This window comes from Chaetodon auriga, chromosome 9 (assembly GCF_051107435.1).
Source record: "Chaetodon auriga isolate fChaAug3 chromosome 9, fChaAug3.hap1, whole genome shotgun sequence".
Taxonomy (NCBI): Eukaryota; Metazoa; Chordata; class Actinopteri; order Chaetodontiformes; family Chaetodontidae; genus Chaetodon; species Chaetodon auriga.
This window is the reverse complement of record NC_135082.1, coordinates 21,924,405-21,950,714: the sequence shown is the minus strand read 5'-3', so window position 1 is coordinate 21,950,714 and position 26,310 is coordinate 21,924,405. Positions and strand designations below refer to the sequence as shown.

Sequence of the window (26,310 nt, the reverse complement as noted above, 5' to 3'; positions counted from 1 at the left end):
GCACCACGCAGTAAAAACAAGCCCTTCCTTCCTCTGACCTCATGTTAAAAAGGGTCAAATCCAAGTGTGTGCGTGAGCGTGTGTGTGCGTGTGTGTCCACTCTCCTGGTGTTAATTTGATAGACTGTTGAAGGTAATGGGAAAGAGACCCATTTGAAATGTATAACAATATCAGTTAGTACAAGATGGCAATTAACCACCACATTGAGTGAACTGTCATTAAGTCCAGAGTATAAACGCTGCTGGTGGTGGTGGGATAAAGATAGTCAGAGGAAAGTTTAACCTCTCAACTGAATCTCCTTAAACACTCTGAAGGTCTTGATTTCAATGGGGAAGGGTGATTTGTGCCGTAGTAAGTTTGAAGAAAGAATCCCAAAAATAGTTTAAGAGCAACAACGACTGGATGAATTTGCTGAATGAAGCCACACACAGAGATGGAGGCATTATTTCCTATAGTCATCCATGTCTGAGTGGTAAAATTCATGTGCATGTTTTTGCAATGTTAGACTTAAGTATCTGTTTTCCATTTTATCCATTTTCTATTCGCTGGCTGCTTTGAAAATCAAATACAGCTGCCTATAGTGTGTGCAGCTCATTTTTGTATGACATGAATCATTCAGGCCAAAATATGTACATGTGTACATAAAATATCAAAATCTGAGGCAGTTTTTTTCATCAAATCTGTCCCTCAGGGGGTGGATCATGTTTACTTTGCATGGATCTAGCAGCTACACTGAAACTTGAGGTGGAGATTGATGGTTCATGGTCTCCTGAGGATGAACCCAAATGATCTTGGTGGTCCTTTGATATTTCATCTCCGACTCTGAAGCCAAAAGCTGGAACATCTCAATGTCTAATGATCTAATTACTGTAAAATTAAGGGAACTTGTTTTTATTCCCCAGAGACTACATCATCATGTCTTTCACAGCTCCTTTTCTTTTGCTTTCCTAAACAACAACACATGCATGGCTCTCGTGTACCATCACTCAGTCTAGCTGCTGTTTTAGGAAACTGTAAATGCTTGTACATGGATGACAGTCCTCCTTTGATCTGCAGTGCAGCTCTGGCACATTTCCACCAGAATATGACAAGAAAACAGGCTACAGATGCTGTCATGCTGGAACACAGTTTGCTTGCAAATGACTGTATTCTGTTGTTATTAATGTTTTACACAAAGCCTGAACTTGTTTGGAATCGGGGTTGTTTTAGCACGACTGTGGCTTTGACCTCTGACACCCGACATGTCTCTTGTTCCACCATGTTTCCTGCCTGTATCCACTGAAAGATAAAGCAAAATCTCTCTCTCTGACTATGAATGAGTGCTGCTGGGTCCACACACCTCAAACTGCTCCAAGACCCCTTAAGTCTCCAGTCATGAGGACTCACCCAGCTGAAATCTACGTCACCCACTGTCTCAGCTGTCTCTCATTTATTTTCTCAACTGAGCTCCTCATCCTCCCATCCTTCCCTTCATCCATCTCGTAGGCTTGTGTGTGTATGATCCCCTCAGATGCTTAAAATCCGCTCTTCCTTATTCTGTCCTGCTGTATTTCCATCTTTATTTTCCTTTATCTAATCACTGCTATCCCTCTTTCAGTCTCCGTTATCCCCTCCTCCTCTCTCGTTCCATCCCTCTGTCCATGCTACCGATCCTAACTCTCACATTCAATCCTTTTCATCTCCGAGTTTCATTCTCAGCAAGCCCCCTCATCTGGATGTCTCTTTGTTATCCATCCATCCACCTCTCTATCAAGTCAAGTAATTTATTTCTTAAGCTTCACCAACAAACTAGCTCTGTGAAAATTGTTTTACAGATGAAAAAAAAAACACATTTTCATTCATCCATCCTTCCTTCCTTCAATCTCTCCATCCACGTCTTCATTCATCCATCCACGTCTCCTCGTTGTTTCACACTAAATATTTCCCCGCCTCAGTGAGTGCAGGTGCTTTCCATTACATCCACACACATGCACGCATGCAGCACGTGCATGCGCACAAACTTTAAAGCAGGGCTTCATCAGATCCAAACCGCAGGAAGGGAGATGGCGGATCAGAGATAAGCTAGCAGCGTGGAGCCGAGCATGTTCACTTGTGTGTGTGTCCTGCCATGGGAGCTTGACTCCTGGTGAGTTGGCGTTGGCTGGTACCAGCAGGCTGGTGGCTTTGATGTTATGACTTCGGTGTCTCGGGCTCGCTGGACTAAAAAACAGTGGAAATTACAGTGCAGCTACAGTAGATTTATTTTATTAGAGCTCAGTCAGTCTCTTAACAGAAACTGAAATGGAGGCCTGATAGCCCAGATATAATGTAAACCCTATGTGATCTGATTCACTCTTTCAGTGAAAGCTGCACCAATTGTGGCTCCAATCAAACCCTAAATCCTGGAGATAATAATATCTCTAGTGATGAAGCATGTTTTTGCCCTCACAGGCTGTCAATGAATATTCACAGACTGGATGATTACACCAAAAAAGGGGTGTCACATTGTCTCAGAGGATCCTGTACTGTGGAGCAGAGATGGTTTTAAGGCTTTTGGGACAGGTCCAAGTCAGCCTCACGTCCTAAACGACAAGTCAGCATTAAAATGTCATCGCATTTGAATATTTTCCTTTCAAAACTGTGTTGATAGTGGTTTTCACATAGTCCTGGTAATGTATTGGTCCAAAAATTAAATAGTTAAACTCTGTGCCTTAGAATAAACCTATGATCACCACCTGCTACACGTGCTCTGATTGTCATTTTGGATTTTCAGACTGGGACAAACAAACGTGGTGTAAATCGTCTTGATAAATGTCTGATGTAGTAGAAAGTGGCACAGCTCCGTTCCCTTTAGCAGGAACTGCTGGGGGATAGTCAGAGGAACAAGGGTCAGACATCAAACACATACATGCAGACACTGACGCCCGGGAGCTGCCCAGTTCAACTGTAATCTTGTCGGGTTGACCATGGAGCAGCTCCTCTGGAGCAGCTGGGGGTTCAGTATTTTGCTTTGGGCCAGTGAGTTTTTGTAGAGGCAGAAGAGAAGGGCAACGCTTGACATTATGAAGGAGAGGAGAGCATGTCTTCTTCATTTCCTTTTCCTGGACCTCTGTGCCTCACCTGACTGCTTCTGCTCAGGGTTTGACGGCCAGTTATAAGATTCAGAACGCTAACATTCTGTTTTTACACCCTCAGCTCCGAGGCCAACCCTCTGACAGTCATATGTCAACCATGTTTCCTCAGTGAATCAGAGCTTTCTCTCTGTGTAGCTTTATTTAACATGCCCTTATAGTAACGTGTTTACTCTAGTCAGTTATCAAATTAAAATCTGCAAGGTGATTCAATAAAGTGACACATCTCCAAATAATACATTCAGTATTGTTAAGGTGTTAACATTGCTGTTTTAACATGAAAATAACAAAAACCTGAAAACACGACACGCAGCTCATTCCAGGCTGAAGAGCTGCACGTTTGTAATCATATCTTCATAAATGGAGCAGATAGCATCACAGGGAAAGAGCTGGGGGTGGAAATGAGATGCTGATAGGGTAACAGCATTACCACAGATCCACACACACACACACACACACACACACACACACACACACCTGTGATGGTATTCCCCTGGTGGATCAGGTAACATGCTGTAAATTAGCCAGTGATCCATGCTGGCAGTTAAACGGGGCAAACTCAGCTCAAATTTGTGTCAAGGCATTTCACAAGTGCCCACTTTCATTAAAGGTTTTCTCTGCAGCAAAACATTTTCCTCCCTTGTGATTCAATGATACTGATCTAAAACTCAAAAATAAAACCATCTGTTTATGCACATTGTGCAAGCAGTTTTGCCCATAAGCATTTTTACATGATAAAATCTGAACCCTACAATTTTTTTTTATTATTGTGCATTATTAAGACCCTATCATACTGTAAGAATCTGAAACTATCAGATTGATAATAATACCAAACTAAACGCTTTGGCAGTGTTTATATAAAGACCTAATTTTAGCTTTCGCTGCTAAATCAACACAAGACAGAAGTATATTTAGGTATGGTTTCCCATGTAACACACCCACATGTGTGCGTGCACACACACACACACACACACACACACACAGTCCTTTGCTTTGGCATGGCTTTTATATCCGGCCGCGATTTACGTCTGTTTTGATTGGCCTTCAGAGCAGAGTAAGCCGGGTTTGGAGGTGGAGAAGAGGAATGTGTCCACACAACACACACACACACACACACCAATTTATTTTTGCATCACTTTCACATCTCTGAAAACACACACACACCCGCACCTCAAAAACACAGACCCTGTCTTTCTTTCTCTCCCTGACGCACTCACGCAGACTAAAACACATCCGTTAACTTAATCTCATATCAGAAACTAAATCACACATACATACGCTGACACACACATACACACACATACACACATACATACGCTGACACACAGCAGGCAGGAATGTGTTGTTGTTACGGTGGAGCTGTGGAGGTGCTCAGTACTCAGCACCTCCACACCGATAAGACTGCAGCTATCTGATAGAGAAGAATGCAGATGGAGAGAGAGAAAGGAAAGTGCATGGATGGATGGATGGATGGATGGATGGATGGATGGATGGATGGAGGGAGGACAGACGGTGAGAAAGTGGAGGGAGAGAGACAGGAAGCTAAAAGACGGGACAGGACAGGGGGATTAAATGGCAGATACGCTGAATCAGATTTCACACTTTGAACTCGTGAATCGCGTTGCCTATTCCAGAAGTCGGCCATTTTTCCCGTTAACACCTCAGCGACAAATGTGTGTGTGACATTTTGTGTGTGCACAACCAAACAGGTGACTTACTGTTTTAGAAAATGGTGGGTGAAGACCTGTCAAGTCCATCATTTTGTCTGACTTTCTGATACTTGTGCAGACAAATGTTTTCAAAGTCTCAGCTCTCCCACTAATAAACCAAATGCTATCAGAGACGATACGCTGCAGGGTGAAATGCAGAATGACTTAGTGAAAGAAACCCAGAGTTTAGACCATTTTTTCTGTTTTACAGCAAAAACACCCATTTTTTAACTCATCCCGTAAGTGAGTACCACACTTTCAAAGCACTGGTGAAGTTATATGCCTGTCAAAGCGATATTTACTGTGACATGTACATGGTCTCAAACTCTTCACACACACTCAACGATCATTTCTTTTGCTACAAGTTAGGTTGAACTGCATATTAAATCTCTTATGTTGCTAAGCGTCTGCTTTCATAGTATCATGAGAGGGACATTACCAAATCATCCTTGCTGAAACATTGATTCTGACAGCCGTTAACGCTTGACGCAGAGGCACAAAACCTTCACGTTTCTGGGTGAAGCTCCGTGTGTGAAATCTGTGTATTAAAAACCAAAATAAGCATCATGAAGAGAAAAGGAGACAAAGACAGACGACAAAAGTTGTGAAATCTTGTGTTAAGACTTTGTTTTGGACCAGGCAGCTCAGTGGTTCTCTCTCAGCCGTCACCTGGTTATTTATAGACCCTATTAGACATCTGGCTTCCAATCAGTCTCCAGCCTCCTTCCCTGCCTCCTTTTACAATTTATCCTTTCATCCTTCTTTCCTCCTCTCCCTCCATTTGTATCAGGACCTTTGACCCTTCCTTGTTAGGGAGGAAAAGGAAGAGGTTAACCTCTGCACTGAATACACACACACACATGCCCTCACACACACGCATGCAATTTCAGAATTTCAGTGTCCTACAGCCTTTACGAAAGGCTGGTGTGGAGGTCAGGTCTGTAAATCTAAATGCAGATAATTAGCTTTCACTTTAAATTAAGAGAAGATGACACAGATTTATACAAATGGATTCTCCTCTAATTGAACCATGCTGGGTTAATTGAGGTCAGTGGACACTGATATCAAATATATTTCTTCCATAAATAAATAGATGAATAAGATTTGAGCATGTTCAAGGCTGTAATGGAAGCCACACACACACACACACACACACACTATTGTTTTAAATAGAGTGTAACCAGCATATTCTTATTTTCCGTCCTTGTCGTCGTTTTGGACACCCACTCCCTCGTTTACTCAGCTCTGTTTCTTTCCTGTCAGACAAAGGATAGTAAATGTAGTTATTGGGAACTTTGTGTGTGTGTTTAGCAGCTTTTTCTAGCAACTGGGGGCTTCTGCTGCCCCTGTGAAGAAAAATATTTTACTTGGGTATCTGCCATTCAGAACAACCTTTAAATATCTCTCTCACTTTCTCATTGTCTCTACGTCTCTTGTTTATCTCGCTCAGACTCTGAAGTACTCATTGCAAGATATTTTTTTTTATTATTCAAAACATCAACAAAACTGCCCCAAAAAGTGCAAGAAGTAACTTGGCAACATATCGTCTCGCTATTCATGCTGTGAGGAAAAGAAAGAAAGTATCCAGAGAATGGCTATTCATGTTTAGAACTGGCCGTGACACACAAACACACACAGAGACCTGTTTCATGTCTTACTGTCTGGAGATAAATGCTGTTGGACCTGTCAGTAAATAGCTTAGAGCTGTGGTACAACACAAGCATTAAAACACTCACACACACACACACACACACACTCACACACACACAAAGGGTCAGCTGTGCATATGTGCTGCTGCCCAATCAGTAGTTTAATCACAGAGGTTAGAGTTTAATGAGTTATTATTACTCGACCCTAAATGACACAAACACATGGCTGTGCAGCCGTTTATACACAGTGTGTACTGTATGTGCTCAAGACCTGCAGCTACAGCATTTAAGAACTGTACTGCAAGGCTTTCTGAGCTGTTTCCTGCTCATTAAAGCTGTGCTTGTAGAACAGGACAATGGAGAAATGTTAAAGGGTCAGTCCACCCAAATCACACGTGGCATAGGCAGGCATTTTTTTTTTTTTTTATGAAGGTTTTCAGATATCCAGGGTTGAGACTTCTGTTGCAACCCCAAGACAATGAGGGTGATCGGAATTTCCTTTGTTACGCTCAAGTTGCATTTTGAGTCAAAGAAATGCGAAAATTGTCCACAGCAAGATCTAGAGATTATCCTGAGTGACCGAGAAAGGAAGAAAGGAAGAAAAAAGAAAGTAAACATAGATCTGTGTAACTCAAATCAACCGGTAAAAGATCATTTTAGTGGCTTTTCTCTCAGGTTTTTTCAAACACGCTTTAAGGGTATCGCTAACTGAGCCTGTCCGCAGACATTTGGATCTGCCTGGACAAAATAAGCTTCTTTAACACACCACCAGGCTCCTGGTTTGGTGGTGTGTGTGTGTGTGTGTGTGTGTGTGTGTGTGTGTGTGTGTGTGTGTGTGTGTGTGTGTCTTTGTGTGCGCGTGTGTGTCAGTGTGATATTCTAGTAAATGAGACCATCAATCAAACACAACATGGGAAGCAGCAAGAGAAAAAAAAAAATCCTCGCAATGAAACAAAGGCGCTGGAGCAACATATGGCATTATTTAACTGCCCATTCAGAAACACAAGTGTGTGTCTGTGTGTGTGTACTCGTGTTACTAGGTTTGAAAAAAAGCATTATTTGACTCTTAGTTGTGTACTTTCAGGGGACCGGGTTTTATTAGAGACCTGGGGGCTTTTTTTGACCTGTCATCATAATGTAAAGAGTCCATTCAGAGTCACTTCTAACTGAAACTGGGCAAGTCGGACCAGGGAGTTTAAAGTAGGACTAAAGTTGGTCTGGTGGTATTAAGGTTAAACTTTTGTCTAGAGTTAAACTAGCAAGACTAAAGTAAAGAGCAAAACTTAAAGGTGGAAGGAGAGCTTGAGCGATCACTGGGAAACAGTTGTTTTCCTATTGTACAGCATCTCTGGCACATGCTCCTGCCTTGCAATGATTTTTAAATTTCATGGTGTTTTTAGGTGAGGAGAAAGCTTCAAAAGTTTGACAGTTTGCCAAGTATACATTGTATACAAGTGAACGGATCAGTGTGAGCAGCTACTCAGAGCACTTAGTCCAGAATTAAACTCAAGGACTTACACCTGGTGGACAACAATGACAGCCAAACTCAGGACTACAGCTAGCTGGACTTCAGTGTGTAACTAAAGTAGAAAAAGGATTCAAAGATGGACTCCAATTAGTAGAATTAGACAAGTTGGCCTAGAATGAGAGCTAAAGTAGGGACTAAAGTTTGAGTAATGAGATGAGAGGGAGGACAAAGAAGGGGACGTATTGGTCAGGGTTTTTCCCCTGAATATGCTTCAAATGTGGTTTGTTGTCATTACACATAGGCATAATTATGTGTGTGAGTGAGTCTGTGTGTGTGTGTTCAGAGCGACAGAGGGATGTTATGATAGCCCTCTTTAGAAGTTGGCGTCCTCGTCCCTCACTATGCCTCTATGTCTCTCTCTCACTCACACACACACACACACACGGAGGCAGTGCGTACGCAGTGTATGGGGAGATAATAGCTTTGCAGGGGCCACAGTAGAGCTTAGCCAAAGATCTGTCTGGGTAAAAGATCCATTAAACCTCTCTCTCTCTCTCTCTCTCTCACATATACACATGAGGACATGGTTCACTGACGTACAAAAAATGCAGAATTAGACACCTACAATAATACCAGTTCAAAGCCTGAAGTGCACACACACACATACACACAAGTTTCATTACTTTTCAGGACATTACATAGACTTACATTCATTTCCTGGAGACTTACTCTTACCTTAACCCAAGTCGTCACCCTGAAATTTCATGATTTACATTATGGGGACCTGCATTTTGTCCCCCCAAACCCCCACATTCTTACTGTGTAAGCAGATTTATGTCCCCACAACGTGAGTAATACATACACACAAACACACACAGAGTCTTGTTTCCATCATTTTTGGAGATATTACATTGACACATTCATTTCCTGGAGACTTAACTTAAACCTAAACCCAAACCAAAACCAGAGTTTACCCTAATCTTAACCCTAATAAAGTCCAGAGATTTCATGATTTACATTACAGGAACCCATAAGGAAGACAAGTCCCCACAGTGTGACTGTGTAAACGTATTTATTTCCCCCTAATGTGAGTAATACATGAACACACACACCCCCACATAGTTGCCAGCATACACACACATCTCTATAGCATGAACCATTAATGTGCCATCAGATATCAGACCATTCAACCAGATGAGGCCCAGTGAGAAGAGAAGTCCAAACTTTCCACCAATTATTCTCCAATCTGCCCATTGCTGGGATGGAGGAGGAGAAGACCAGAAGAAAATACTGGAGAAGAAGAGTCATTCCCAGAGTCAAATACTGCTGCTTTCTCACGCCCCTCAGCGTCTCATACAGATACACAGGGCACCCTTTAGCGTCGGTATGACACACACCAGGCTTTCAGTTAACTGTAAACCCTTCTGCGGTGGCATTAGACGCCCAGAGCAACTGTTTCGGCCGTCCAACACGTTTTCCTCTCAGCAACGCACAAAGCCTTCCTGCCAGAAAGCCTTTCTAACATGTGGGTAATGTTGTGAAATGGCCGCAGGTTGGTTACGTTTAGACGCCAGATCTACTGGTTAGGTTCAGGAAACGATCGTTCACTTTTGGTTTCTCACGGGACACGAACCCCGGTCTCCTGGGTTAAAGTTGTTTTTCACCATTTGAGGCATACATCATGTTCTTGTTGCGCCCTCTTCTTCTGCAGTTGTATAATGGCATCCGACTGAACAATTAGCAGCGCCAGCTTGCAACAACAACATTGTGTCTGCAAATTATTACACCATATTCAGCTAATTTCAGAAGAATGATTGCAATTAGTGGATTTCCTCTGGAAAGCAGAATGGATTTGTGTGGTGCTTTGAGTGAAGTTCAGCTTTTGGTGAACTGACATACAAACTCTATAAGGCTGTCACTCAAATTCAAAGCCTCAAGCAAATGACAACTAATGTGTCATTTGCTTGAATTAAATGGAATCTAACCCATGCAGAAAAATCCTAAAATATGTCATGGAGTTAGCATTTCCCTGCTAAGCTAACATTGCTGCAAAGCAGTTGCTTTTTACAAGGTTGACTTCCCTCTTTATCCACAATTCTTCCATCCATGATTGCTTCCTCCCTTTATTTCTTTCATTGTTTGGTATCATGATTATACTTTTAGCATGGCTCACTGGTTTGTGTTAGTGAAGAGAACAACAGCCGATAGACAAGTTCGCACTATCACCTTTAAAGGTGGTGACAGATCAATGCTGTGTTCACTTGTTGTTTCTGCTGCCATCTTAGCAGTCAAATACACAGTTATTGCAGGTTTAAGGTTAAGAAAACATTACCATCATGGATAAATACTCTAAAAAGACAGCAATTATACATAATTGTTGCTATAACTCAACATAAATTGTCAGCCATTTCTACCAAAAGAGCACGTAACATCCTGCACTGGCACCAAACGTTCACACTGGATGTAAAACATGTCCTCCGTTATTATCCAATACAAATGTAACTCCTAGGGAGACTGGGTATGTTTTTGTCTTATGCATGTGTGAGAGAGACTTGGTCAACAGAGAGGAAATTCCATGTGACAGCATGATATTAATGCGTGCCTCGTTGCCCGCGTGTGTGTGCGTGTGCATGAATGTGTGTGAGCAGCGAAGCGTGAAGCTGCAACTCCGGTCACTCGCCCACAGAAAGATGGTAATTAGTAGCACACTGTCTCTCAGCTCGTAAAAATACAGCGACTGGGACGAGAGAAATAAAGAGAGAGTTACATGGAGAGAAGGATGATGGGATAATGGGAAGGAAGAGGGAAATAAAAAGGAGAATGTGACGATGAGAGGCAGAATGACAGGAAGAGAGAGAGAGGAAGTTTGAGAGGCTAAAAGCAGAGACAATGAGATGGAGGGTTGAAAAGGGCACCCGAGGGATGGCAACAGAGAGAGTGAGGAAAGAAGGAAAGAGAGGGAAAGAGTGGCAGTAGTTATGTGGTGCGAGAAGTCCTGCATTAGCCAACTCTGCTCACTTCACAAATGCTTAATGTCTCATTTTGTAAAGCACGCTGCGTGTTTTTGGTTTTTTTTACGCTTAATTCACTAACACACAGTGGAGACTGCGGGAGAAAATGCCCAAGAAGGGATCAGGATTCAAAGATCCTGAGCAAAATTTCAAACCCTCAACCTCAAAAGTTAATGACATACATCTTATCCCAATGAGCCCAAACAAAGCCGTCAGAGAGTGGTTTCGTACACTCATAAGCGGTGGTTTGTGTAAGGAAAAAGGACGATCACTCCTTCAGTTTGAGTGTTTCAGTGTGTTGTTTTTGTGGTGGTGATTTTTTTTTTTTTTACGTTATTTGTTTGCCCAAACTCTCATTGCTGTCAGAGACTGAACTTTTCCAAATGACCGCTTATTTTTTTGTCTCCTAACCTCATTGAAAGAATTGTTAGTCTCCATTTTCTCCATTTTAGCCAATTAGCAAACCTTGAAATCACCCGAAGATATAAAACTGACATGGATGCATTCATGTTGTTTTTCACATTTTCACATTAGACTTTCTTGAATTATGCCACGGAGGGGAAGCTGGGATTCTACATATATCCACAGGATTGACATGTATTTGTTTTTGCCAAAGCGACTGGCAGTATGTGTTTAAATGGAAGCTTGGATAAATGGCTAATAGAACAGACTCTTCCAGTGAATGTGTCAATTACGATTAAAATCCAAAGAGAAAGATCATCGGATGTAGATCCAACTGTGAGGTGATTTTGACGTTGTGGCTGCTCGCACACACTGGCCCAAGAGGCATTTTTCCCATACACAATCATTAGATGAGGAGCAACAATAATACGGCGAGTCATTTTAACCTGAGTGCCAAAAACACCCAAAATGACCAAAAATTGGAAAATCTAGAAGTCCGGTGATTATTTTACCCCATTCATATGTGATGGGAGCCAAAAGAAAGTCAACAGGCTCTACAAGAAATGGACTCCAGTGCACATGCTGTATGGGCCCAGAAGTTCTGCAGCATGAGTAAACCTGGGGGGCTTTTTCGGCATATGAGCCCACTGAGCAATGGGGCGCCATCTTTTCTTTTCTTTTTCTTAATAGCTATATCCATGATCCGCACATCAGACAGAGTTACTTACACACAAAGTTCCTGGGACGTGGATTTTCTGTTTAATTTACCTATTTGGTGATGAAAATGTAGATATATAATCATCCATTTTTAACAGAAGACATTTTCGACGACATTGAACCACTAAGGGGGGGAACAGTAACAGGACAATGGAATAAAACAGTTGTTTTTAGAGTGATGAAAATGAGATCAGTCTGACTCATGTGTGGCTCTTTCTCCTCAGTATCTTCCTTTTCTTTGTTTTACTCTGTCCGTCCCTCTCTCTGTTTATGTCCTATACAGTATGTACTGTATTCTGTCTCCTTTATTCATTCAGTGGATACGCAACACATGGAGACAAAGCAACACCAGATGTTTCCGCAAAACCATTATTTTTTTTCTGTTTTTCTATGGATTTAGATGTGCTCTCCTGTCCTCATGGTTATTCTCTGCTCAAGCTCATTAATTCTCTCACATTTTATCCTGGAGTTGAATGCTGTTTGGTTGGCTCACAGGGTCACGACCTCCGAATCCAATGTAGCTTTACTGTACGTGACATGATCCCCATGGCATCATTGCTAGCAGCTCTCTTTATAACAGAGCCATAGATGAGTTGTATGCAGGGGCATGAACAGCCAGTCATCTGAACACATGTGAAATTGATTAAGAGGCATGTTGCCATAGGTGTAACTTCATGGGGAGACAGGCAGACCTGCCACTCCCAACAAATTCATAAATAATTTGTTCCCTTTTATTTATCACAAGTGTTCAGGCTCAGTCTTAGCTCTCCTCAAATGTATGTGAGAGAGAAACAGAGAGAGGCTGCAGTCAGTGGTTCACATGTCAAATGAATTCACTCATTTTGACGTGCCGCAACGCAGCAGACAGGTAAGAACAGTCCTCATTTTTCCATTTGAAAGCTGTGCATTTAGAAACATTCAGTCAGAAATAAGGCATCGCTACCTCCTAAATAGAGGTAAAAGAACAGAGTACACCACTAACCTAACCCTAGTTTTCTTTTTGCTATGAAAAGTTAGCAGCATTTTGCCAGATTTTGTCATTTAAGGACACTTGTGTTGATTGCTTCTCCATTAATGTCATTTTTAAAGCCTAGTTAGCCTTGTTAGCTTGTTTTTACAGGCTAGTCAGCCTAATGACAGCTAGCTAACATCTAGCTAACACCAGATGAATGGCAGGCTAAGAGCAATTGCAAGTGAAAAAACATCATAAAAACAATGACTTTTTCCACATTACGACATATGAACAAATTTGATAGTACACAACTCTTTTAGTTAACAGCCTTATCTAAGCTAAAAACTTAATGCTGTGTTAAATAAACACAAAGTCTGTTGCAGTCATTGGATGTGTTACATTAGCTTCAGGTTTACGTTAGCCTAGCAAGCCTTGGGGTTGTTAGCCAAACAACAGGATATAATTATTGTCTTAACAAAATGAATAACTGGGACATCTTGTTTAATATTTCAGTGATATTTAATGGGCCCGAGAGCAGCCAGTATCCTGTTGAAGTTCTTCTTTGAGTTTACAGTGTTAGTCATGTGGTGCTAAACCTGTCGTCTTAGCAGCTTTGTTGATGCTTGTGTAACATCTTTTACACAAAGGCAAAATAAACATGAGTATTGTTAGCGTTAATATGTATTGATAAAATTGTACTTTTGGCACCAATATTTCCAACATTTGAATGTACTGTATGTTGTGGTAGCTACTCAGCAATATGTGGATATTCCCAAATGCTAATGCTTTCAGTTTGGGATGTGTTTGTGTGGGTACATCTTCTCACTGCTACACCCCTGCATGTAAGGTCTTGGTGATAACAACCAGATCCAAGTGTGGGCGGCTGAAATGGGTTTTCTCCACACAGAAGCTAGACTTAGTCTCCCTGACTGGCTGCTCACTCCTGTGCCTCCCTGGGCATGACCAGCAGGGAGGAAACCTCAGGGCAGACCCAGGAAGCTCAAGAGGGATTTAATTTCCCTGTATGCCACGGGGAGCCCGGGATCCCCCGGGGGGAGCTGGAGTTAGTTGCTTTGGTACAATACTGTGCTGGCCTGCTTGCCCTGCTGCAGCCATCGATCTGACACCAAAGTGAAAGCAGTTTCACAGCAGCTTAATTTTCCTCCTTCAATAGTGAGGGAGACTGTGTGAGGGAGATTTTCAATAACTGCACTTCTGATGAATTTCCCAAAAAAGAAAATGAGATGAGAATTTGAGGATGGATGGAGAGAATATTTAAAAAGGAGATATTGAATTAAGAAAAGGCTCATACATTTCTCTGAAGCTGTCTTTGTGCGTATGACTCACACTCATTCACACACACGGCTAAATTAGACACTGCTCACCCTGTATGTATGTGTGTGTGTGTGTGTGTGTGTGTGTGTGTGCGCGTGTTCAACAAACACCTAATTTTACAGCGTGATTTCGAATGTAAAATGTAAACAACTGAAGGAAGATGGTTCAGTTTTTCACGCTGTGATAACTGATAAGTGATGTTTTTCTCCTCCTCAGCTCTCAATGTGTGCTTCAGCAAGAAACTGAACAAGCCCGGCCGCACAGACACGAACACTAGAAGACTGGCATCTGTGAGGTACGAATATACATGACGGACTGACCATGAATCAATTCCAGTTGTACCTGAAAATGAGCCTGCATGCTCAGCAGACCCCTCTTGCATGAAAAGAGATAGACACACATATTAAAACATATTACAAATTAGACAAAAGATGGTTTTTCTGAAAGCTTTGTTGATTTTATATTTAACGTTACCGTACATTTGTTTATAAGAGGATCTTCAGAATATTCCAGGATTAAACTGAACAAAAGTCTATCTCCGGTGGGTTTCTAGCTGGTAGGAAAACTGATATTTTAATTAACTTGCGCCCCAGAATGAGACACTGAATTAGTCAGTTTGGGTTCCAGGCATTACAATATTTATGAACTTTCCACAGTTCATTATAGACCCTGCTGAGGAAAAAGCTTTTCAATTTTTTTGACATCTGCACCAAAATTCTTCAAATGAACTGAATTAATTTCACTGGACGCTGATTTAATGAGAAGTGAAATTATTTTATTGCCATAACTGCAAATTGATGACTCTCCTCTTATTTTAGAAAAGTTTTCCTTTCTACCAATAGAGGGCAGCAGCACTGCTGCAACTTGCAGAAGGACGCACACTCACTGCTGCACTGTCTGTCCCGAAGGAAAGGAAAGTGTGGAAGTCAGTGCAGTGAATGAGAGAAGCTGCAGGATGAGCAGTTTATACCAAATGTTTAAAAGTGGTCATGCAATCTTATCGTTCACCTTAAATCTTTGCTTCTAGCAATTAAAACTACATAAAAAAAAAGTCTAAAACCAAATTCTGCTGTTGTTGCAAATCACCGTGGATCATTTGCAGAAGAAGACGAATGAAGTTTAATTACTTCTTCGCCAAACTCTGATCTATCAGACAGCCTTTTTGTGTGAGCCGCTGCTGAAGCATGCACAAGTGAAGTTAACGCACAAAGACTCCTCAGCCATGATGCATAGGACTGTTTGGAGAGATGCCTCATAAAAGACAAGCCTTCAAAACCAACATATGATCACAAAGTAATTCATTAAGATGATTTATGGGCCACGACAAAAGGGGACGAGCTGCCGGGAAATGAGCTAAAATATGTTCTGTAATGCATCACTGCTGCCATGGACTGAGCGTTTGGAGTTTTATTCCTCTGTGTGGGAAAGTAGACGAGTTTGCACAGTGTTTCTGCGGGGAAGATAAGGGACGAGTGAAAGTTTGTGGAGCGCTCTCACTCTCTTTTCTGGTGACATCAACAGAGAGAGAGAGAGAGAGAGAGAGAGAGAGAGAGAGAGAGAGAGAGAGAGGATTTTGGGGGAAACCTAAGTACAAATCTGTCTGCCTCTCTCACTCTCACAACCTCCAGGCGTACCAGTCTGTGTTGCGCCCTCGCTCTCTCAACTTTTTTTTTTTCTGATTACAACTCCTCTGCAACTCTTACTTTGTGTTTCTGGCAGCGGAGGGATGTTCTGTGGAAGGAGGTTACACCCGAGCTGAACATTTTCACCTTGGAAAGTTTAGGAGTCAGGCTGATAGCTTCGCCTCGGAGACTCTGTGAATGGGGAGCGTTTGGGGAGACTTTTACGCATCGAGCCGAGTGACGCGCGGTGAGATGTTTTAAAAGAAAACTTGTTCTTGGCAAGTGTCACAACCAAATCCTCATTTTCACCCTGTTCTTCAATGGCAAGGGAGCGTTTTAAGGAGATTCTGACTGATCGAGTATCTTGAGAGAAACTTTGGTGAACTTCTGCAACTTCAGCGAACTTGATTTCGGCTCCCATCACTTTTTTTTTTTTAATTCTACCACACACTTGAACGGCCCCTCTTGACCTTTTTCGGGATCCTTACTTCCACAACGACAACTTTTCCCCCCGCGGATTTTCAACTAACTTGGCTTTGGAAGTACTTTGAGTGGATACCATGCCTCCGATCGGGCCGGAGAAGCGTGCTGCGCGTTGCCGGGTTTGGGCTCTGGCTTTTGCGCTTGTGGTGTGCGCTGCTTCGGTGACCGGATGCCCACACAAGTGCAGCTGCTCCGGGTCGCATGTGGACTGCCAGGGTCTGGGTTTGAAGACTGTGCCTAAAGGAATACCGAGGAATGCCGAGCGCCTGTAAGTCAAATCTTAATGGCAGTTGAAGCAGATCTTATTGTTCTGTGTTAAATGTCATCACAGTGTGCCCCGTGGCCCTGTGGTGCGCGTTTCTCTCATAATCCCGTAATATTTCCGGAGGGATAAAAGTGAAATTTGTGCAGCATGCTGCAGTACAGAAAACTTCATATAGGTGCGTTTGCACAGGGCTGAGTTGTGAGAGGCGATGGAGAGATGTTGAAACCTAAAAACAGTTTTGATTGGACATTTCAAACTATACGTCTCGGTGACAAGGTGCGTTTTTAAAGCCGACCTGAATTGACTGACTCAATGAATTGATAGAGTATTGTTGCCGATTTCTTGTAAATTAGTCATATCGTTGGATCGGGGCTGCTACTGAGTGGTTCAATTGAAGCGCGTCTAAACTCTGACCTGGAGTCAGTGATCATTGTAAGACAAACAATAAATTTTATGCCCAGAGCAGCACTCATGAACTGTTTTACTTTGCATTAGAAGAATCTGTCTGACTGGTTAAATCAGGTCATACAGATGAATAACTTTATCAGGTTGTTGCCATGAATTAGAAAAACTTTGCTTCAATAAGTGAGTTTAATTTGATAAAATGTGAGTTTAGGTTGGTGCTGGCTTTTCAATTTTTTAGAGTTATTTAAGGTCAATATGGGTGATTGATGACAAAACAACACCCTACCACTATATTATTACCTGTATACGTATGCAATAATGGGTAGTTTCCTGGGAAAAGTTACTAGTATAGCTCCTGGCTGAAAGTATGGACTGCAGCCGCTTTGGTTATACACTTGGTGGTGCACATGAAACTGCCCTAAAATTCACCAGTGACCCCAGTGAATGGAGGCAGTAAAGAAAACAGTCCTGACGCAGCTTTTAGAGTGAGCATTTAAGTTTTTAAACAGGTCAAAACGAAAGGTGAGAAGAAGCAATGAGCTCCTTAAACCTTTTTATATTCCTCTGCGCTCCCTTCGCAGTAAGACTTTCCAAAGGCTTTCACAGGTTCCTGAAGTTGACCTGGATCCTCAGTGATTTGTGTAAAATCCTAAACAATGATTTAACTCTTAAGGAATTGTTTCCAGTGCTTTTTTCCAACCTGATGACAGTTAGTTTCAAATGATATTCATTCCTGAGGCAGAGACAGACCTCTGACAGACGCTGCCGCCACCTCTAGCCTGATCTTGACACGTATACACCCCTGCAGCCACACACATGCCCTCTCAAACACACACCTATGCCGCTAAGGTATGGAAGCGATTATGCATGATAACGGAGCAGCCTAAAGCTCCGCAGGGGATCAACAACAGACCTAACCCTGAGACAACAAACACAATCAGTAGGCTGGCAAGGGAAATGGGGGGCTGTGTTTGTGGATGTGTGTGGCGGGGGGGGGGTTAGCATTTCTACTTTTACATGAGCGTGTTTAAATGTGTATATCTGAGTCTGCATGTTTGCGCTGGCTCGTGTGACGGTGTGTCTTGCGTCCATATGTGTGAGTGTGAACAAGGAAAGCCATACCTCTTCCATCCCACAGGGCTGTTGTGACCTCCCAGGACCTGTTGGCTTTTACACAGCAATCCCCCGAAGACATTTACACCCTAGGAAAATAAATAATTAGAGCGGGCTGTGATGGGAAGGTGGGATAAGGGGGTCCCCCGCCTCTCGCTGGGGTCCCCCGGGTGGAATATTTGGGGTAGCAGTGCCCCCTCCCTCCCCTTTCACTCCAGAAACTATGTGTTTATGTTTCCCTGATTTATCCAGGTCAGTGTTTCAGCTGTGACTTTGGCCCGGAGTTGCTCTTTTCATCGTTCTCTCCTCCTGCCTTCTTCTTTGTCTCTCTCTGCAGATATATTTGAGGGAGTCTAAGATGGGAAACATTAAAATGGATGAGATTCCAGTTCTAAAGGTTATGGCAGATGGGAAAAATTTTTAGAAAAGAGAGATGAGCATTATTGCCCTGAGCAGGGATTTGGGTTTGACAACTGGGAAGAAGTCCATGTGGACAGCTGAGTCTAGTAACAGAAGTGCCAAGTTTGTTAAGTTGTGAGTAAAAACGCCTCATTTGCAGCAAAGCTTTCTCTCACTGATTTTTGATATTTCCTTACCTTTAACATTCAGTGCTTTTAAAATGATCATACCATGTTAGAGATTCACATGCTAAATGATTTTCTAAGACTTGTTTCCCCCCTTTATCTTGTGTCCTGAGAGAGAAAAGACAGATTTACTATGCCAAAGTCAATATTCTGATATAAAGGAGCAGTTTTTATGGCGCTGAAAACTGGCAATCAACATCAAAATCAACTCATGAATATATTTAAATTTATTGAATCTGTTATTTCAGAAGTTTCCTGGCAGCAAGATGTTCCATTTGGTCAAAGTTGCAATGTCACACTGTTGAGGTAACTGGCTGGACATTGGTATGCATCAATTTGGACAGCGGAACGGTGCACGAGGACACATGGGTTTATAAGAATACTCCAGTAACAAAAAAAACAAACTGTTTTCATGATTAGATCCTCACACCTCGAAGGCTTTTAAGAAAAGCTTGCTTCTTTCACGGAGGTCGAAGTCTGCTCGGATTCACAACACGTACAATGGATTCCCATGATGGCCAAAAGTCACGGTAAAGAAGGACCAATTAAAAAGCCCATGGAAACTTCAGAAACTTCAAATCACTATTGTACAGGACCATAATAGCTACTCTGCCGTTAGTCTGCATGATCAGTGTGTTGCAAACACTCTTGTTTTGGACATAATATTGCTAAATACAGTTTCCAGTGTGGTTAGCTGTTTACCTTCGTCACAGGCAGCTCTGTTTGCTTATGTTGATCGTGAATGGAAAACAACACAGGACGCTGATGCACTCTACATTTAACCCCCCTGTTACACATTCTCATGGTGATCCATCCGTCTGATTGTGACATTTGGTTGTGTCTCATGCAGAATTGTTGGTCGATCCGCAAACTAAAATGGCAAACACTTCTTCAGAGAATCGCCGTTTTGCGGATAAGTTGAAATAATGACGTTCAGAGACGTCCGGAGAGAAGAGGAGGTACAGAATACTCTGCAGCGAAGCCACAAGACATGTGGTGTTGGAGTAAAAGACATTACTCTCGCCTTATCTTCAGTGGAAAATCTTTTTCGGCTACTAGTTGACTGCTCCTTTTATCGCTCTCCTGGGCCACATGTACAGAATCAAACAAATTCAGACAGACTCTGTGGAGGTCACTGAAGACAAGTGTAGAAAATCACTGCGCAGTGAAGAAGAACATGACACAGATTGGGGGGAAATCCGGCACAAGAAAAAAGTTAAGTACATGATGAAATAGCTTTCGGACACACCGATGTGCAACACTGAAGAAGTCGACAATGGCAAACTTTTTCTTTGAATGGCCAAGGCTGCCTAGAGGGGAGGAAGTCAATCAAAATGGAAAATGGTTGGCACTGTAAAATTTGTAAAATCACCAGTGTGGTCCTTTAAGCTTTAGAGTTAGTCCCCACTTACTCTCTTTATTACACACAGTATATAACTTGGAACCCAGTTCACTTCCACCGCCTCCACAAGTAAAGGTTGGGAGCCGTATTCAGAGCCAGGGTCCACCTGTCATAACTACAGAATGAATCTCTTTATAAGCCTGGTTTTCTTCACTATTGTAAACAGAGCATTTGGAAAGGTTAACGAGAGAGAAACAGTGGTGGCCTCATCTGTTCACTTAACACACACACACACATGCACTCACAGGCAGCCTTGCAGATTACCTCAGGCCAGTCAATTCCGTAATGTCCTCCTTGGGAAGCCACTTGAGACCTCATTTGCATCTAATTTGAGTGGAGGGTTTTGGGGGGAGGCTTAACAGGCTTAACGATGCTGGGCAAAATGAATTGGAAAACAGGGACGGCTTTTCTCTCCCGTGTCCAATTCACACCTGCCCTACAGGGACCGCAGACACACACACACACACACACACACACACACACACACACACACACACACACACACACAGCCTGGAGTGCTGATTTTTAGAGCTGCAAATTCCAAACTGTTGCCCCAACTGCTGTGAAATGTGGGGAAATTGAATGGTGGAAACTCCAGTGGGGGCCTTCAATTGATTGAGCTGCAATCAGGACATTTTTGTGTTAGAACCGTGGATGTACGCGTGCGTGTGAGTGTCCGTCTGTACTTGCATGATCACATCTATATATATAGATGCACAGCATGTGAAAGTGAGTACGTGTGTGTTGATGTTTTCAGTTGAATGAGTTCACTGCTGGAAGCGGCAAACTGCCTGAGCCAACTTTACATAAACTAATTCTGATTTTAACTGCCTATTTTTCTGTTCCCCCGCTAAACGGCACTTTGAGGACGTTTTGGCAGGGTTTTTACGAGCAACACCTTCTCTGCTTTCTCTAGCCTCGTCTGGCGCTTTCTCTCCGTCTTTCCTTTTATTTCCCTTTCCAGCTCCTCATCTTTGCCCTGACTTTGTTTCTCTTTCCTACATCTCTTTCTCCCCATCCCTCGACCTTCCCTTGCAGTCTTTGCGTTACTTTCCTCTGTGTCTTTTTTCTCACCTTTGCCTCGCTCCACCATCTTTTCTTTTCCTTCGCCTCCTCCCTGCCTCTCTTCACCAGTCCCTCTCTGACCTCCACCTCCCCCTCCAACACACACTCACACACACCTTCAGGTTGCCAACAGCATCTCTCCAGTAGAGTTTTCACAGCTCCCATTTCCCCTCAGCGTGCCAACCTACCACGGAGCGCACAACAATACAATCCTGCTGTGTCTGTGTCACACACACACACACACACACACACACACACACACGTTCCAGCTTCTGCTTCTGGCTCTTATCAAAGCTTGGTGTTGATTGGTCAATGGACGCTGGAACCACCACACCCTCAGCTATGAAACGGCATTCCATGGTGGGACTGGAATCTGTGTGTGTGTGTGTTTTTTGGTGCTAACCTGTGCATGTTGCAGACCAGCTAATTTGCGCTGACACAGGTCCCGTCCCCAAAATTTGGAATAATTTGATTGGATCAGGAACAATCTGCAATCACTGAAGTGCTGTGCTGTTCACTCCAGCTGCTTTCAGTTGTGGCCCAGAGCATTTGCCTGAAGTCAGCGCAAATAATATTGTGTTGTATACAGCTGCTAGCCACAGCCAAGACGTCTTATAGGCCAGAGATGCATTCCAACTGTTTTGATGATTTCCACGAACCATGCTGTGTTGGCGCTTTGCCAACTTTTGCAGAAACCAGGGAGTTTCTAAGTGAAATATTTAGCTTGTACTGAATTTCAGTGTGTGTCTGCTGCTTTGAGGGAAGCTTCAGTCAGCACACATGCTTTGGTAACTGTTGAATAAAAGCCATCATTCAATGAAGAGTGTTCTTTACTGTTATCGTGGGTATGATGGTGATGTAATACATCTGAGGAGCAGCAGAGTGTTATTGCTATAGCAGACAAGTCTAAACTAAGAAGTAAAAACCACAATGAGCTTGCTGTTCTCAAACAGCCTCTTAATGTCACGCCTATCATCTGCGGCCATCTCGTGGTAACCATTTTGTGCCCTTCCAACTGCAAGTATGCTTGGTTCAGTAATGGTATGCCAAATGGCACAAGTGAGGGTAACCAATATTTAGGCTCCAGTTCTAGGTCAGTGGGTGATATTCTCTTCCCCAAGTTTCTCCAGTGTGCGGGCAGTTGACCTTTCTTTATAATTACTTTCAGTCTGCCAAGGAGGCAGCCAGCTGGCACTGACAGTGGGCTCTGCCCTTCTGGGAAACAGAGCAAGCTGGCAGAATTAGAACATGCACATATACACAGTATTCACATGTACCGTATACATAAAACAAGAGGTGCACACACACACTGACATATGTATGGAAAATGAGGCAGACACTTAAAGGTATGCATGGATGTACCCATCATTGAACCGCACTTGTGAAGACCCTCGCTGACATTATGCATTCCTCGGCCCTTTCCTTAACCTTAACCGTCACAGCTATGCCAAACACCAACCAAGCCTAATTCTGAACTGAACCCTTAAAGGACAATTACAGCTTATTTCAACTTTGGTCTTATTTATGTCGTTTTTTTGGACATTGTTTGTATCTATTGTACTCATTACATTTTATTTCACGTTGCTTTGTTCCAAAGCAATGGCTGAGCTCTGGGAACGTTCCCACCAGGAAGCGTTAGAAATGAGGCGATGATCAAACGGGTTGTAAACAAGCCAACAGTTAACCAGATGATCTAAACCATTTTGTTCGGAGGATAAGCTGGAAGTGAGCGCATGCATAGAAAAACGGACTGTGTGTGCGCACAACTGAAAGTTTTGCAGGTTGGACCACAAAGAAGGCCTCTTAACTGTGATGGATGTTTGCAGCCAACAATTTGGGTGATTATTTCACAGTTTGCCTCCATTTCCCCTTCAAAGAAAGTTTTGCTAACCTGGGGGTTGATTTAAAACAGACCTGTATGATTGTCTGACAGATTTTGGTCTTTGCTTATATTAAACAATGTTATTACACTACAAGATCTCAGCAATTAACTTTCTGTGTGATATTATTGCAGATAAGAATGGTGGTTTGATGGCCAATACTACTAAAAAAAAGACCCACTTTGTGTAAAACTAGAATTTTCTTTTAATCCTCAAACAACCCTTTGAAGTTGCGAGGACCAGCCAAAATGTCGTCACTCTCCAGAAATATCCTCACTCTCAAGGTCTGAACGAACTCAGAAATCCTCACAAAGATGGTACAAGAGCACACAGACGCATGCACACTTGAAAAAGGTATATTTATATTGCAAATTGAAATTCATAATCATGAATGTATTAAGCACTTAAGTGAATTTATGCATGCGGCCACACGCGTACAGTGCACCCTCATCATTAGGCAAAGACACACACATACGCACAGTGGATACTCTCTCCAGCTTTCACTGGATTAAAGATGCAATTGGTTGTAGTTGGAAACTTTGACATATAACGAGGGAAAGAGAGACTGTGTCACATAGAAACTACCCCGAGTCACGAATGACCTTCTGTGACTTTCTGCTGCAACAGAAGTCCTCAGCCCGGAGGACTTCAGAGTGTGTGTCATAACACCAGTCTGAGCTTGTGTGTGTGTGTGTGTGTGTGCGCGCAGTGCGCTTTGCAATCGTTTGATGTTAACAAGCTATGCCACTGTTTTGTTAGGCCACCGTCACCAAAGCAACACATCACATCCCTTCTGCGGGGATGTTCTCCTCAGCATGTGTTGCTTTGTGTGGCCCTCCATAGTGTGTGTGTGTATTCATCATATCTGTGTGCATGTGGCAGTGCATGCAACATGCGTGTACAGTCTGAGAGTGTGACTTGCACCATAGTTTTCTCTTTTGGGTGCAGTGCTCAGCTCAAAGTGACAGACTGTTTATGTTCGGCTTGAGAAACTGGTCAGTGCATTGAACGTGTGTGCGTTTCTCCATCTCTCCGTCTCTCAAGCTTGGTCTCTATCGTTCACTCTCTCTCTCAGCCTCTCATTCATCCTAACCTCTCTCGTTCTCTTATCCTCTCGCTCGCTCAGTCTCTCTTTTTTTTTTTTTTCTGACTTGGCCTCTGTTGAGGAAGCAGAAGTCCTTGTTCTTGTCAAGTGGCCTCTCAGCGGCCAAATTACCCCTCCACCCCCACCGCACCCCCATTCACTTACAGTACAGCAGTAGTAAATCTAGACAAAAGCAATGCGGCCCTATAAACTCCAGAAAAGAAAAGAGCTAACCAAATACAGCGCTGGTTTACAGCCCTTTTGGCTCGTGGCTCTAAAAGAAAGGGATGCTTGCAGGCGACTCCCTAATGTGGTCAAGCCTGCGTGGTTAACAGCGACACCAAACTATGAATTTCCTGAGGTTGAGTGGCATTAACATTGAATAGAGACTATGAGGGAGAGAGGGATAAATTGTGACAGACAGAAAACAAAGCAACAGCAGATGAGACACAGAGAGGAGACGCATTACTCCCCCGGATTTCAACAAAATCCGATCAGTCTGGGATATTTAATGCAAAAGAGGAGGACGATGCCGAAGGATGTAAAGCTGAAAGATGGATAGAAGAGAGGTAGAAAATGCTAACATGAGGATAAAATTGAGCCAAATCGACACAGAGTTCAGGAATTAAAGTGCAGATGAGATGGAGGGAGCTGTTTTGTGCACCACTGAGACAAGATTCCCCTTTATGGACTGAATGTCCAGTCTGTTGGAGGGAAAATATTTTACTGACTAATGGCTCCTTTATCATCAGCGTCTCTGCTCTTCTTCCCCCGCTCCTCTCCTCTCTTTCTTCCCTAGATTTTTTCGGGAAACGAGTTCTCCCGCCTTTTGTTTAGTTGCTCTTAGCATTGTTAGCATTCTGGACATTGCAAATGCCTCCAATAAGCCAAGATTCTGAGCCATTGTGACAAATGTGCGGCGAGGAACGTCGGCCAGACGAAATGTGAAATGTCAAGTGTCAGAATGTTTCCGAGAAGCATTCAGAGCCTACATGAAAAACAATCTCCAGCAGTGGGAAGTGACTCGCTGTCGCGGCTGTAAGCCCAGGCAGATCGTTTGGTGTTAGCAAATGTTTGCTTTTGCTGTGTAAATTCTACTGTGGCTGAATTTGATGGCTGTCTGTGAACATATTACATGCTTTATATACAGGTGGTAGGAAGCCAGGCTTGAATAATTGGGCTACTTTTTAATTCAGATACATTTAATTAGTGGAGATGCACGGCTGATTTAAGACTGTGGGTGCTTGGTTTAAAGGCGGTGCCGCCGACAGATATATGATTTCAAGAAGGACCATGATTTCTCAGAGTCAGGTGTCGCTGTGATGGTCCTTGCTATTTTATCCATCACTGGGATAAATGAAGGGAGTAAAAGCCGACTTATGATCTATGTTGAAGGCAGAAGACGTGAGAAGAGCTGCTGCAGAAAATGAATGAGAGACAGGCGGAGTCAGGGGAAGAAACCAGAGAGATTCAGAGAGAGAAAGATATCTTGTTCAAGCATGAGACCACCAGTGTTTTGTTAAGAGCTGGACAAAAATCCCACACAGATGTTTGCAGGGATGTTTGCGTCTATCTGTTTTCTCTTGCTCTGTTTGTCTGCATGTCCTCTTCAGGGCCGCAGCCAGGATTTTAGAAACTGCCCAGACTTAAGTCATGAGTGCTAATTTGCTGTTGTTTTTGAAAAAAGCCTTTCATAAATAGTATTTTTCATTGAAACGCTCCACAATCCCCCTGTCTGATAGTCTGAATGATGTTGCAAAGCTTTCGCTGCATTGAATAAATCTGGTGATGACACACTGAATCCTTTTATTTATTTTTGTTTGGCCTGAGCGATATCAGGTTTCAGCACACTGACTCTACATAACGTTGGTCTGAACTTTTGTGTGTACGCACTTGTTCACAGGCTTTTTGTTGTGTGAGTGATGTGAGTGCCCAAAACTTCCTTGTGATGATTGCTGTGTATCCCAGAGAGCAGTTCTGTAATACAAGAGAGTTCATTACTTATTAGCATCACTGTGACACAGATTCAAAGCAGCAGTAAACGGTTGCACCGG

The 26,310-nt window shown here is 42.8% G+C and overlaps 1 protein-coding gene across 1 annotated transcript in view; it reads left to right on the top strand.

Annotated features, from left to right (window-relative positions):
- Positions 1 to 16,015: 16,015 nt before the first annotated feature.
- slit3 (slit homolog 3 (Drosophila)) overlaps positions 16,016 to 26,310 on the top strand; it is a 239,000-nt gene continuing 228,705 nt past the window's right edge. Inside the window, exon 1 of the mRNA XM_076738815.1 lies at positions 16,016 to 16,726. Within this exon, the coding sequence (XP_076594930.1) occupies positions 16,536 to 16,726 (191 nt within the window). The 5' untranslated portion in view covers positions 16,016 to 16,535. The remainder of the gene's footprint in view (positions 16,727 to 26,310) is intronic.